The sequence below is a fragment of the Pogona vitticeps genome, chromosome 5 (genome assembly GCF_051106095.1).
Source record: "Pogona vitticeps strain Pit_001003342236 chromosome 5, PviZW2.1, whole genome shotgun sequence".
Lineage (NCBI taxonomy): Eukaryota > Metazoa > Chordata > Lepidosauria > Squamata > Agamidae > Pogona > Pogona vitticeps.
Genome location: NC_135787.1, coordinates 144,938,387 through 144,954,230, shown reverse-complemented (window position 1 = coordinate 144,954,230; position 15,844 = coordinate 144,938,387). Strand labels below are relative to the sequence as shown.

Sequence of the window (15,844 nt, the reverse complement as noted above, 5' to 3'; positions counted from 1 at the left end):
GCAGCTTGTGCCATCTAAAATTATTTGTGCATGCTCTTTGGATTTTGCTCTCAATGTTAGACACTTAACACTACAAAACACTTCTTGAGAAAAAGGACAACTTCACCAGTAGCATTAACTAAAGAAAATGAAATAATTACGTATTTGAAGTTTTTATTACAGAGTAATAAGCCAAAGGGGATGATGGAGAAATACAGTTGTACAACTGCAAATGAACTGGTCTTTGAAAAACAAGTTAAGTTAAACCAAAAAATAACCATGTACTAGGGGTACATAACGCCAATTCTTTACTTCATTATCTGTTAGAAACACACTTCTCAAGTACTCTGCAAAATCCTGGTCCATATATTCATACTGACTGCACAATACTCAGCATGGATGACGGTCTGGAACTCGTTTCCTGGAAGACAAAGTAAAAAATCAGTACCAGCGGATGTCAGAAAGTAAAACAGTACCAAGCACTCAAAATAACTAATTAGCCAGTTAAATGCCTACAATTTAAGACTTAAATCTAGAAGTGCTTGCATATAATGAGCTATTAACATACAATGTATAATCAAAATGTAATTCCACGAATACTTAAAACAATTATTTGCCTTCAAGATATTTAAAATCGATTGTTTGTCTAGTGAAAGATGTTATGTTGGATTCAGAACTGGCTAAGTTTCAACTTTCTCTCACAAGAACTAGAAAAGCTTTCTTTTACCGTGGTGCAGCTTTAATAATGTCATCAACGCGGAGAATCACTTCTGCAGCTTCAGCAGCACTCAGCAAAACTTGACGTTTCACTTGAAAGCTTTCAACTACTCCCAGACTTGCCATGTCTGCAATGGTGGCTTCCTTCATGTCTTCAGATGGTTAAGTGGGGGAGAAAAATGAAATCCTGAGTTTAAAAATGTAATGAGAAGGATCACATTTTCAGAGGCATTTTGTGCTTTTTCTCGCCTTTATTGAATGAGGCTTGAATTTATTTGGTCTCCGTGTATTCTAGGGGTAACCTAAGCAAAAGCATCCAAATCACTTCACCTCACTCATGCTTCCTTTCCTTTATCTTTAGATCTTTTTAATGAACTCTTTGTGAAATTCCAGCTCATACCAGTGCTGAATGGATTGATTTTGTTTAATTTTCACTGCTTTTGCTCAACTGTACTCTAAGCTTATAAAGAAGTATTTCACAACAGAGGTAATGATACTTAAGCTAAGAAAGAGCAGAGTGCAGGCTTATGGGACATACATTAAAAATAAAGAAACAGGTGTCCTCAAAATGCATGTTCAGCCTACAAATCAGTTTTCAGTACCGTAGGAGAGCTCACAATCCCTTCCCACAAAAGCTCATTTGTGGTTTTCCCCTAAGCAATTTTCCTATTCTTGGCAGTGGAGAGAAGCTTTTTGTTGCTGCTACTGTTAAAACTGTGAGTCAGAAAACTTTGCCAATCTACTGGAAACCATCTAGAAATCTATAATCAGAACCTGACCTGATCAACCCTGCAGCAGGCCACAGCAATACAGAACTGTGTTTTTTTTAAAAGCTTGTAAGTCATAGCAAATTGCTCTTACCAAGTCCATATGTAGTTTTCCCTTCCATATGTGCAGCTCGAAGCTGGGACACCAGATCTGCACTATCATAGCCAGCATTGTCAGCTATGATGGTTGGGAGCTAAAAATAGTAATCAGATTGTTAAGAGAATGTCTGATAGAACAAACCTATTAACTACTGAGGCACATATGCAAAAACACACAAACGTAAATCCCTGTACATCACATCTAAATACTATTTGCTACAATTTTTCTAGTAATTGTTAATAAATTTGTTTGGCACAATTTTCTGTTATAGAGTGTACTCATAATTTTTCATATGCCAATATTGGAATGGGTACCATTATTAACAATTAGACTATTGGGGGAAATAAGAGTTTATAGCAACATATCAGCATTTTTAAAAGAAACTACAAAAAAATTTAAGAAAACTGTCAAGTATGTTCTACCCATATATTTAAAATTTTGCATTTTAACCACTGTATTTTGATGCTGCACTATGAACTAGTACCAGTATATGTTCTTAATATTTATAAGACATGTCCTCTTAATATGTGTTCAAAGTGTTGAGATGGAAAAAAACAATAGAGGATATTCCCAGATTGTTCCAACTTTTTATGTACATCCAATGCAAAGGCTATTCTAATGGTTTGAAATAGGTAAGATAATGACTCCCAATTTGTTTTGAACTCTCACTCTACTATCCTACTCAAAACCTCTGTATGTTGAAGTTCTTCTCAAAATATCAATTTCTGCAATAATGCTGTATAAATCCTGTTACGATAATTTTGTAACACGAGAAAGAAGGTATACACATTCCATACTGGTGTATCCTAGGTATAAATCCTGAATGTTTCAGTACTGGATACATAAGTCTACAGCAGTTTCATATTTCAGAGACACAATAATAACTTTCAAAATGATAATTTTTAGCATAATCCTATGTATGTTTACCAAGTGAGTCCCACTGATCTCATAGAAATTATGCCTAATTAAGTATGTATCGGAATGCAGTCACCATACAAGACAGTACCAAAAATAAATAAAACAAATACATTAATATAAACTTAGCAACTACTGGATAGCATATACCAGTTTTACTTTAGTCACATTTAGGAAACTTTTGTAGAATGTTATCTCATTTGTAAAATGTTATCTAAACGAAGAGCCTTGTGGTGCAGTGGTTACACTGCTGTACTGCAGCTAAAACTGTGCTCACGACCTGGGGTTCAATCCCAAGTAGCCGGCTCAAGGTTGACTCAGCCTTCTATCCTTCAGAGAGTAAAATGAGCACCCAACCCAGCTTGCTGGGGGGGGGGCAATGTGTAGCCTGCATAATTAACTTGTAAACCACCCAGAGAGTGCCTGAAGCACTATGGGGCGGTATATAGCAGCATACTTTGCTTTTGCTTTGCTTTGTGAGACATCTCACAGAGCTTTCCTCTGATTTAAAACAGATAACAGAGAAGGCTGCAACAATAAAAAAAAACCACTCAATTTAATATCAAGGTGGTAATGGTGGAAAGAAAATCAAATTCCCTCTGAAAGCTTATGCAAAACAATACATTAGAAGAGTAAACAATTAATGGAAATGATGGTTTTTTAAAAAAAGATTTGCAACTTTTTGATGGTAAATGTATCAAGTAAAGTTTTAGTTGATTAACCTGTAAATGGGACATTTTAATTGGTGGAACCAATCTGAAGGTATGCTATATTTCAATTTATTCTAATGTGTTCACTGCTGTACAAAAAAGAAAAAAATCTTCCAACGTTAATAATGTTGTTTATTCAACTGCAAGTTCTTGCATTTTTCTCAGTGGTCCTGGTGATAAAAAATTATATTAAATAAATGACAAAAGCTGAAAGGCAGATGACCAAAATCATTTAGTTTATTGATCATTTGCTTCTTGAAAAGCAGATAAACACTGAAAGCTGCCTAGAGTGGACAGGTAGCCCAGATAGGCGGGGTATAAATCAAATAAATAAATAAATAAATATGAAAACAGATAATGGAAAAATTCATACTGATGTTGTTTAATTCGTATCTTCTGTTTTAAATAATGTTTTAAACAGTATTTAAAAGAGTGTGACATATACAGCCAAAATGAAGATAATAGAGTGAAAAAACTACAGTAAGATGGTTAACCTAGATTCATACCCACACTTTCCAAAGAATAACAGCGAAAGGAAAACAATCAAATGAAGCCTTCAGAAATGTATTCCATTCTCCCCTCTCCTGATTATTGCTGGTCTGTGAATGATAGCTTACCGTACTCAAAGCCTTAGCAAAAGATTCCATTGCCAATGATTCTTTGCCTGGTGTCCTTTTTGCAAGCTCCATCACAGCATTAGCCATTAGCATCTCTGAACAGCCTGCAAGTTAGGAAAAACCCAGAAATCTGATAACCTATTCCATGTATAAGACCCCCTTTTTTTTCTAACCCAGAATTTCTTTCTTCGCAAGAAAGTGGAGGGGGAACGCAGGAATCAAAGTGCTTTATATTTAGATTAAAAATTTAGGGACGTCTTCTACATGGAAGTAAGGAGGGGGGAGGGATCAAAGCCCTTTGATCCCTGCTTTCCTCTTCCTCCTTTCTTCAGAAGAAAGTGGAGGGGGAAAGCAGGAATGGCTTTGATGAACTTCTTTGACAATTCCTGCTTTCCCCCTCCACTTCTTCGCAAAAAGTGGAGAGGGAAAGCAGGGATAAAAGGGCTTTCATCCCTCCCCTCCTGTGTATAAGACGACCCTGAATTTTTAATCTAAATATTTTAGAGAAAAGTATCATACATGGAAAAATATTGTAATTGACACACAACTGAAGAGGGAGGGAGGGAGGAAGAAACAAAGAAATACTCACCACCTCCATACACAGTCCTTGTATCTTTTACAGTCTGGGCAAGAACACAGAGAGCATCATGCAGAGATCTTTCTGCCTCATCAATGATTTGCTGTGTTGCTCCACGCAAAACTATAGTGCACGCCTCTCCTATACAAGATGAAGAAAAATTGTTATTAAATACTTCCAATCAAATCTACAACTGCAAAGGAGAACTCTCAAGTCTTCTACTAATGGATCCACAAGGACAACTGCAACATGCTTGGTGTGATCATCATCTAACTGGATTCCCTACTGTATCAATAATGTCTGAAATTATATACTGTATGGTCAGCACATATATCCCACATTCCTTGCAGAGCAGCAGGAAGGCCACAATTGTTCCATATGATAAGTTGGGGGGAATTTCTGTGCATGCTGGATTGAGAAGGGGAGGTGAAAAAACATATCATGAAAGCCTAGTACTCAAAAACAGACATCTGAACTTAGAGACTCCCCAGTACACCTCACTGAATAGCATGGGGAAGATTGCCACAGTGCTTCCTGTCCATCAGCTGTATAGTGTGTTCAGCAATGATGTTCAGTATTTCTACAGACAAGGGTTCATGCTTCGTATTTCCTCAGTCTTCGTATTTCTGAGATCCAACACACAAAACAAGGAAAGGAAAACCTCACAACACAGCACCCATGTACCCTCCTGGGCAGAAGCTTTGCAGAGAATACTCACTCTGAGCCAAGAGTTCAGGGCTCCTTAAGGGATTATATTAGTCTACTGCTTGATATTGGGTTATATCTGCCCCAGAATAACTGGAGTATAATATCACTCTATCTAATACAGCAAAACCTACCCATAGCAACTCCAGAGAAATGAATAAGTTTATCTTCACCAATCATTACTTCTTCAATCAGCTTGCAGCTTCCTAGCTTCACTAACTCTGGATGATCAAAAGTTGAAGCAATTTCACCACCTGAGAATACAAATTCATGTTAAGCTTTTTTTAAAATCACCATTAAATCATTCTTATAATTTCTAAGCAGGACCGAAAAGATGACAAAAATGCAACATAATTCTACTACAAAATGAAGTATAAACGGAAACATCTGTAAGACTGATTTCTAGTTCTCTTGGTTTCAAAACAAGCTTTATGAAGCTATTATTGTAGTATCAGTAGCCTACTTTTAACTTCCCATTTTATATTATGAAGACATTTTCTACTGATAACAGTAAAAAAAGTAGAACAATTCTGGTAGCCAATTCTGAAATTGAGAAAAGAAAGCACATGGGTCTTTATGATAGCCACATACTAGTTTCACATAAGCCTGAAAAACAAGCTTCAAAATACCTGGAAACTATGAAGTTCAACAAGAAATGGGTGAGAAGTGGACTGAAACCCTGTTCATAGCATAAGCCAAATCATAAGATTTGGTCCATTTCTTCCTGAAATCAGGAGTGTCATTGCTACAATGCTCTGGCGCATTTATGCACCCAGGCTTGGCATGTGTGCATATGTTCTCCTGCCACCCAAAAAAGAACTGAAGCAGATCTTGTGAAACAGACTGAAAGTTACAACTTGGCTTATGCTATGAACAGGATTTCAGCCATGGTGTAACAAAATATAAAACCAGTAAAAATCAGATCCAGAGACTCCTTCATAAGAATCTTGTGCTCACATGGCAATTTCCATTATTTCTCAACTATAATAATAATAATAATAATAATAATAATAATAATAATAATAATAATAATAATAATAATAATAATAATAATAATAATAATAATAATAATAATAATAATAATAATAATAATAATAATAATTTATTGTCATTGTAAGTATATACACAGTATACCCATACAACGAAATTCACAGACACCCAGAGACCAGACACATGCACACACATAACATTCCCCAAACACTACCCACCCACTAGAAGTCCCCCACTAAAAATACAAACATCTACACCTCAGGCCAAGTAACACAGTCCAACTAATTATTCACTACTGGTGGTCTTTAAGGTCATTATTAAGTGCAATTATAGCTCTAGGATAAAAACTATTTAGAAAACGTGGGGTTCCTAACCTTCAAGAATGGAATTGGGCGAGAGTATACAAAACTGCAGCAGAAAAATGCAAGAAAGCTTACTGCACAAGATCTCTGCCTGTGGCTATCTAAATTCAAACTGGTGTCTTCCAAATGTCATACTAATCTGCATCAGAACATTCAAAATAAAAAAACCACTCAATATTACAATTTGGAGAACTCAATTTTTTATACGTCTGAATGTATGTCTTACATTCCTTGAAAGATATTTCATTTTCTCCCTGCTAGTTCAAAGCAAGCTGCAAATTACAATCTCCAATTCTAAATTAAATTGTTTTCCACTGTACCTGTTACAAGAGCCAGCCGTTCAACTCCAGCAAAATCTGCATGTTCAATAGCCATAACACCAGCAGCAGCAAACATCTGCTCTGGGTAGTTATAGATCAATTGCCTGCAATAAAATGTTTTTATAATAATGTGGTACAAAACCAGTACATCTTAAAATGCAAATGTTACACTTGTCTCTCAAACTAATTTTATTATTCAAGACATACCAAGGCTGCATGAAACAATACATTAGTAAAATAAAAATAAAGCAAAAATCCCATGCATCATAAAACACTATAGATGTCTGAACATTCACTCAGCTATCATCACAAGAACCTTCAACATGGCAAAATGTTGGAATTTCAGTGGAGTGCATTCCAAACTGTTCCCTGACACACCTGAACAGTCAGTACTACTGGATGAGTCCAATTCTACACTGAGTCCCAAAGCAGGCAATCCAATATGATCCATGTGTTTTGGCTAGTGGTCAGGGATTATGTGAATTGTAATTCAAAGCATCTGCATTACCAATAGAGTGCCAAGTTGTTATTCATTTATATTTATTTATTTATTCTATTTGTACCCCGCCTATCTGGTCAAAATGACCACTCTAGGCGGCTAAAGGATATATCAAGGATGGGTGACCTTGATGAGCCTAGGGGTCAATTTGCTCCCCTGCAGGCAGATGGACTAAAATACTTAATTTTTAAAAAAGTAGAAGTTTACTTCCACTTTTGAAAAATTGGCATTTGGCATGAAAAGCAGATCTGTAACTGCTGAAGAAGTGAACTACTGTTCCTGGAGGCTTCTAGGAATTGCAATTCACCGTTTCATTCACGAGAAACCGGGGGGGGGGGGGGAATAAAATTTTTTTCTTGCTGCACTTAACCCCGAGATCACAAGATATAGTGACAAGATCATAAGATATAGAGACCTATAATAATTATTCTAAATAAATAAACCAACCTGTGAAGGAATGTAAGCTACAAAATAGCTTGGACACATACAACCTGCAGATGACACCATGCTTGCCCTGATTTAGACCACCATTTTGCTTTTCACACTGTCCAGCTAGATGTCTCTGGGATATCCAAAAGAAGGGCACAACAAAGAAACCAACATTCCTCTCTTATTTCTCAGCAGCTGGTATGGAGATATTCCTATATGAATGCTGGAGGTTCTGTACTACCATCATAACTAACAGGTATCAGGGATGTGCACAATGAAAACTGCTTTTGTTTTGTTTCAAAACAAATTCCTGTTTTGTTTCATCATTTTTGTGTACCGGTCTATGAAAGAGACAACTTATTTTGGGTCATTTTATTTTGTGTTTTATCCATTCGTGTATTCTGGTGCCTGGAGTCCAAAAGTGCTAAAAGACCCTTAACAATTACTCCAAAAAACCAGGGGGAAAGGCAGGCAACATAGAATCAATCTACTACAAAAGCAGGCAATAGGAGATAAAAAAGAAAAATCATCATCACACCTTTGTAAAATCCACACAAACCCAGTAGCATCTTAGCTTTGACACAGCAACTTAAGGCTCTTTGGCTCACACTTGTCCACACGAAGGCAACCAAAACAATCCCCACCAAAATACTGTACACATCTTTAACATAATAAATAGACTGTAAATTAACCAAACAGTATTAAAAACAAACGAACAGGGAAACCACCCAGATGCAAAAGAAAAAACAGCCTTAAAAAAATAGCATCCCTCCTAAAAAGAAAACAAATAAATGCCAAAACATCCCATTCAAGCATCACCACCAAACAAAACTACTAGAATGCAGGGAGATTTCTCTCCCCTCATCACTTGAATGTCTTCTCTTCTGAGTCCTACAGGCAGACCAGGAGCACCAAACTAATCATAGAAGGGTTTTAAGAAAACTAAGAAAGTGAGTGGAATCCCCACAGAAATCAGAGCAGAATCCAAAGAGTTATTTATTTATTTAACTTATGGCGGCAAAGGAAAGCAAGGGGCTATCTGGCAACAGCACCAAAAATAATCCAAATAAATGGGGTTAAGGTGGGAATTCCCCAAAAGGATACAGTGGGGAAAGGCGAAAAAAAATCGAAGACAGAGGCACAAGCTAGCAGCCAGCATAAGCAACACAAAATGTAGAGCTCCAACAGGCAGGAGCTCAACAGCACACAGCTCCCATGAACAAAGAACACCCGAAGCAAATAACATTCCCACTTGGCTCCAGCCAATCCTACTGATCCAAAATTTCCTGCTCCCTTTGGATGGTCTGATCGGCTGCTGACAGGCCTCATGATACTAACTGGCTGAAAAATTACCTGGGCAGTTTGACAGACAAAGGATGAAAGAAAGGTTTTTTAAAAAAAAGAGGACCAAAAACATGAAAAAAAAGCAGGTACTCTTCTTTTGTTAAATCAAAGTATTCATTTCTAAAACGCTCTTTTTTAGAAATTGAGCAAAAACCATGTAAACAAAAAAGAGCTTCTGTGTTTTCTCTTTCATGTTAACAAGAAAGAATGATCCCTAACAGGTACTGGCAGGATAAACTAAATTGAAGAGTATGTATTTCAAGTACCAGTTAGAACGTGCAATAATTAGTCTTTCAATGAAATTAAATAAGATGTGCATGTTTGAACATTGAGTGGTGGCATATTCAGCAATAAAAACCAAGCTTCAATAATATTACAGAATATAATGCAGAAAAGGAACCAAATAAGAAAATGAAATACATAAAACCTGAAGGCATTCACTAGCCTGACTCAAGCAAATAAATAAAAGCATAATTCTTAAAAATTACGTAACAGAGACAGAAGCGTTGAAACGGTTCCAAACACACACATACCAACTGCTTTGTAATAAAACATGCATACCTGTTGATAAAACAATTTATTCCATGCTTTAGAATGCGTTCAACCTTCTCCTTCATTTTCTCTTTTTCTGCTTGTTCTATTTCTGCTACCTTTGCTGTGGAATCAACTCTCACACGAGAACCAAATATCTAGATAAAATTATAAAGATACTAATATTACTTTAAAAATATTGAACTCTACCTATACCAAAGAACTTGCAGTACACAAGATCACTAACCTTGATTTTATCAGTATCCATTGCAGTATTTGCAATAAGTATCTTGGCATTTTCAATTCTTTTTGGTTGGTTGACTCCAATTTTTTTATCCAACAGAAAACCTGAAATGAATGACAACAGCCAGACTTGGTTGTAGCAAAAACATTAAAAGGATAAGACTTCTCTAATACAGTAATTTAAAAAATTGTAATCCTCTTTTTTTGGCAATTGCTCAAATATTATACGTAAATTTTTTTTTTACTCCTTGATTCCAGAGCTCCAAGAATGCAAGAGATAATGAGGAGGCAGACCAGGGACAGAAACATAACCCAGAGGCTCTGGAGACACAATACCAAAAACCCTCTTGGTTCTCTGCAATGGGTTCAGACAAGGAATAAAAGAACCTGCAAGCACTGCTTATCCTTGCATCTGGAATATTGGCAGAAGACCACTAAAACCTTCCATGTGTTGAAATTCTCCTACTTAGCAATAGGATTGCTCTGCCTTCATTCCCCATTACAAAATGCTTTCCAATGACAGAATGGAAAATGTATCTTTAAAGAGTAAAGAATACAGTACTTGTATCAGAGTCAAGTAACAAATATGTGATAGAAAAATGGATATTGACTTTGGCACTCTGGGCACAACTTTCACAATAGGGCGGAAAAGGGCAAATCAGCAAAATTTGGGGGACAGGGTTACTTGAATGGTCACTTCACTAAGCAAGCACTCTAGCTCAGTTACAGAAATTGACAATCCTAAAGAATAGAACACATATACTATATGGGTATTATTCTTTCCAGAATGTGAAACATTAGCCTGTACATTGATACACAGCAAAGTAATGTATCAATAGAAGAAACCATGTTTTAAGATTTTGAACTGTAGATTATCTAAAACTACCTTTAATTCACACAAGGTATTATGGAATGACTCCTGAAGTGCATAAACATGTTTGTCAGAATGGCCCATATATTGAGCTTGCAGAGATAATCCTGTGGAATACAACCATGCAGGACAGCTTCCTCATATACAAAATAAGATATAATGTTATGTCTTTTTTGAATACATAACATTATGATATAGCTGGCTTGTAAATGTTAGCAATGCAAAGAAAAATATTGTCACTTTTTGTCTTTACACTTTTTTTCACTTTTCCCTGAAATGATCACTATAAATCAAAATACCTTCATCCAAATAAGAGTCTACTAGACTTCCTCCTAGCTTCTTGATGACATGAATAGCTTCCAGGTTACCAGATCCTTTCAACCTAAGGACAGCATCCACTGCAAGTTTTGCAAAGTGCTCTTTATGATGAGTAAGCAGTTTTGAAGAAAGGGTTGTTTCTGCAATATTCATCAAATCTTTATGAAACTTTTCTTCATTTCCACTGCAAAACAGAAAAAATGAACTTAACATACAATCTGAATCCGTCTGTAACAACACTGTTCTAATTCAGAGCCAGACATCAAGTTCTGAATGTACCAGCAGAATACTTGATGTCCCACTGTTCTATGCTACTCATGCCAAATATCACTTGCTTTTACTGAATAATCTGTTCTTAGCAACACTATATTTGACAAAAAAGTTTGAGAGACAAATACTTATTGTCTATGACATGAACTGACCCATGATCAACAGCAGATTTCACCAGGGCTTCTCTGGCTGCTTTTGTGGCTTCTCTCCATCCTGCAATAATGGTCTGGGGGTGGATCTTTCTCGCAATCAATAGTTCTGCCTCCTATTTTTTTAAGACAAATAGTAGTTTTCTTTACTGCAAGTTCCATGAAATAATACCTTCAAGTTTGTATTTCACCTAGCACATACTGTTTTTTTAATGGCTGATGATATATTCTAGCTTTAATAATTTCAACAGGAAACTTCCTTACAAAATTAAGCATTCAATAGTTCCTTACTGATGTCTTTAGCTCTAAATAAATACGTTATCTAGTTTCCTTAATTTAAATGACATGAAAAATGTATGGAACGTATTTTATATTAATTTATATTTTCACTAAAACATAATTGTTTTTAATTCAGTGATATCAATTTTTTCATGCCATGCAGTACATACTTTAAATCGCCCTAAGAAAAAAAAGAAATGTATGGATTTCTCAAATACAGTAAAAATAAAATCAAACAACTATGAAGAATTAATAAATTACTTCCCAAAATCTCCACTTTAAAAATACTACCTTATCATTTCAGTATATTATTTTTATACAAATGAAAAATGAATGTAAAGATATAGTAAAGCAACACTGTATTACTCTTAGCAATTCAGCTGCCAAGACTGTTACTGAAGTAGTTCCATCACCAACTTCATCATCTTGAACCTTTGACATATCTGTAACAAAAAATGTTACCACATTATTGATACCTCACATTTGTTGGATATGGTCTTCTTTAATTTTATTATCTGCAGACTATGAAATAATGACAATTACACTATAAGCAAGGCTGTGTGTTAATGACTCTCTAAGTGTCCGTAACTATGACAATCAAAAGCAAAATTACAAAAATGTTAAGACCACAAAATATACATGTATAGTTTCTTGGTACATCATTTTCAGTACTGTGGGGCACACAACAAGCATGGTGACAGTGATACTGTCGGACTGACGATGCTGTTCGTCAACAATATACTTTTCTCCACAGCAAGTCAACAGTAGTGTACGTTACTCAATGTAACAACCAATGTTCCCTCTAATTTTGTAGATTGCTGGGCCAACCTTGTGTGCATGGGGTTCTGGATGCAATCAAAAACAAATGGCTCAGTTGTGCCCCCCATGCAGTGATGCACAGCTGCATGGTGTAGACTGAGAACATTGGTAACAACCTATGCCAATAAGGTGTTCAGTCAAACGTACCAACCAAGATCTTGGCTGCAGGGTTGTCAACTCCAATAGCTTTTAGGATTGTTGCCCCATCATTGGTCACTGTTACTGTGCCTTCTCTTCCAGTACTCAGAAGAATCTTGTCCTGAAGATGCACACTTGGTAATGTTAAATACTTGACTCAAATGACAACACTGAGAAAGCCAATATATCTCAGCATTTTGCAAATATCTTACCATGCCTTTTGGGCCCAAAGTGCTTTTGACTAGGTCTCCAATGGCAATAGCTCCAATGAAAGATGACTAGAATAATACAAAGGGAAAATACAGGCATGTGTGGAGCCACAACAGGTTCAAGCTTTTATTTATAAAAATTAAATACTTTAGGTCTAACTGTAGTTCCATACAACACAAAGAACATCAGACTTACCAAACGAGCTGTCTCTGCTCTTTCTTCATCAGCCCCAGCCTTAAAAATGTTCACAGGTGCTAGTGACATGGACGCCTATATTATGAAAACATGACACAGAAAAAAACAACACCTGTCAGAATTTTACAAAATAACTATGATCAAAATCCCACATAAGAGGAACCATCTCCTAGCATGATAGGCTTTCTTTTCCTTGCAGTCCTCCACTGCTTCAAAATATGCTCTGGCATGTTATCTAAGCATCCTTGCAGCAGGTTTTCAGGGTTCAAGGGGTAAGAGAGGCAGGAGATAGGAACAATGTCATCAGTGGAATGCTCCTACTGGAATCCATCTAAAAAGTTGTACAATATTATTACTGCACTAACTTTATGCCATGTAACCTTTTAATTTAAAAAGAATATATCTTAAAATGTTAATCAAACTTACTAGGTTGAATCTGAGGCAATGGATTGAAAAAACATGTTCTCACCTATAGGATTTTTCATACACAGAAAAATGACATTTAATTCCACCAATCGCTTTCTATTCAATTACTGTGAATACCACATTATTTCTGGCTCATTCATGGTACATGTCCTAGTAGACCATAACCTGAATTATTTTTTTCCTGAAGAATCTGGGAGTCCTGGCAACTGGACTTCTTTACCAGGTTAAAACGCTTTGCTGCTCATCCAAGTAGCTTCTTCAATCTGAGGACGGTGGGTAGGAGACCCCTAATACTGTATATCCTCCACCTTGGTTTCACTTCCCCCTGGTCTGAATCGGCTCCTTAGATGGACAAAGGATTGGGGCGGAGGAGTGAGTGAAAATCTCACTTCTGCAGCTCTTGTCCACCCACTGTCATGGGTAATTAACAGGTAGGTGGATGACTGAGAATCTTCACAAATATTTTCCTGAAGGAACTATTACAGTTCTTTGATCACCTTACAGAACAGTTAAATACACGATACTTCAATGCAATGAGGCTCATTTCTCCTCCACCAACCTGAGTGACACATCTCATTTGATACAAAAGTGTGTCGGCTTCTGAAAACTAGATGTAACAGGGTCCCATACATGTCGTATTTACTACTTAAAGCATTTCTATCCTGCTGTTTACTAGGAAAACTTTCAGCAAAGCTTTAAGCAACGCTAATATTAAGGCGATTCTTGGCCTCTAGCATGTATCGCAGTGAAAATCTACACAAAAGAGGGAGACGAGGTAGGAAAAGAAGATGATGTTTGAAGAGCTGCAGCCCGCTGCCTTTGTCTCGAGTGCCATCCCCAGGCGAAAGAGGGCCGGCCTTTCCAACCCTAACGGGGCGCAAGAGGAATGACGAGACAGCAGGAGAACAGCCTCCAGCTCCCGGCACGCCCTCCACGAACAAGGCACGGCGGTCGCCGCGCTGTTCCTTTTTACAGAAACAAAATGAGGGCGAAGAGGCGGCGTGGGGGGGGGGGAGGGAGAGAGAAAAAGGCCCTGGCTTCCGCTGGAGGAAGACTACACCGGGGCAGCCCCGAACCCCATGGACGTTTTTTTGAGAAGCCTGGCTTGGCGGTGGAGGGAGCAGGGCGTCTTCCTAGCACGTTTCTGAGCTCGTCAGAAGGGCCCAGCCGCCGTCGCCTCCGACAAACCCTTCGAGGGCGTCTGGAACCTTCTATGAAGGAGCGGGCAAGGCTGCCTTTTTTTTTGCCTCCCCTCCTCCCAGCGAAAGGGGACGGAGAGGCTTCCACAGGACTCACCATGGCGACGACGCTGGCAAGGCCGCTGCTCCAACGGTTCCCGGCGCCGCGTGCCCGAAGCTCAGCCCAGCGAACGTCCCTCGAACCACGCGCAAAGCCGAGCCAACGAGCGGCGGAAATGACGTCACTCCCGCTAGCGGAAAGGAAAGGATGCCGAGGGTCAGGACCGTTGCATGCCGGGAGGCATAGTTCTTCTTCCATTTCCTTAGAACCCAGTCAGACAGAGAGGGTCTATGGTGCGGGATTTCCAGGAACCCCGAACCTGTGACTTTACTGTGCACAGACACACTGTGTTTGTGGCCGCACTGTCCGTAGGTGAATTAAATGCTGACGTATCGCTGTGCAGGCCGCTCTTTTCTCGGAGACATTCCCGCGTGTACTTTGCGTTCACAGGAGTCCCAACACGCACAGAGTTGTATTCGAAAGCCAGGAGTTCGTACCAGACTCAGGGAGAATTACTATCGAGCACGGTGTTTGCCTGTTCGACCGAATGTGCATCTCCCACGTGGGGTGCACTCGAGAGTGCCGGAGTAGGGCTCAGGTTGAAATCAGAGGTTGGGGTGGCAGTAGTAAACTTGCACATCTCAGGTAGGTCGAAATCTCCTAAGAGTCAGAAGAGACTGTGACACTTCGTATCAATATACTGTACTAATCTCAGACGACTCAATCATAACTATTTGGGAGGGTTTCTCAAATGTGGCTAAAATCAGGAGGCAATCGGATTCTCAAGAACAAAGTAGTTCTTTCGGCTTCAGATAGGCGAAGCGAAAAGGAAAGATCGGCAGGCGGGGGATGTCATGACCTGTTTCTCAAAGGGAGACATCAGTTGCGTCTTTTTTTCACTCCGTGCAAAGTGAGTTCGCATTTCACAGAACTCGTCTAGAGAATAAAAACCGCGAAAATTGCGGCTGCTGCAGATCTACTAATTCCAGGATTTACGACTCTACTTTCCCGCGTCGACCTTCAGAACTGTAACCCGTAAAGCAAAATGTGGAAGATGCACATTCGGTCGAACAGGGAAACACTCCGCTCGATAGTAATTCTCACTGAATTAAATGAAATTTAGCC

At 38.2% G+C, this 15,844-nt stretch overlaps 1 protein-coding gene across 1 annotated transcript; it reads right to left on the bottom strand.

Moving 5' to 3' along the window:
* Positions 1 to 136: 136 nt before the first annotated feature.
* On the bottom strand, positions 137 to 14,992 carry CCT2 (chaperonin containing TCP1 subunit 2). Its single transcript, XM_020786021.3, has 16 exons — positions 14,777 to 14,992; positions 13,055 to 13,129; positions 12,862 to 12,927; positions 12,659 to 12,770; positions 12,059 to 12,135; positions 11,417 to 11,529; positions 10,976 to 11,178; positions 9,810 to 9,910; positions 9,593 to 9,720; positions 6,760 to 6,863; positions 5,222 to 5,341; positions 4,395 to 4,523; positions 3,806 to 3,909; positions 1,558 to 1,657; positions 707 to 848; positions 137 to 400 (listed from the first exon to the last, which is right to left on the bottom strand). Exons 1-16 carry the CDS (start codon positions 14,975 to 14,977, stop codon positions 370 to 372), a joined length of 1,806 nt encoding a protein of 601 aa, XP_020641680.2. The 5' UTR covers positions 14,978 to 14,992; the 3' UTR covers positions 137 to 369.
* Between the last annotated feature and the right edge of the window lie 852 nt (positions 14,993 to 15,844).

Coding starts and splice junctions, on each gene's coding strand:
- CCT2 (XM_020786021.3), bottom strand. CDS start 14,977: ATGGAAGAAGAACTATGCCTCCCGGCATGCAACGGTCCTGACCCTCGG. Junction 5,342..6,759: donor ACGGCTGGCTCTTGTAACAG/GTACAGTGGAAA, acceptor TTGTATTCTCAG/GTGGTGAAATTGCTTCAACT. Junction 4,524..5,221: donor TTTCTCTGGAGTTGCTATGG/GTAGGTTTTGCT, acceptor CATCTTGTATAG/GAGAGGCGTGCACTATAGTT.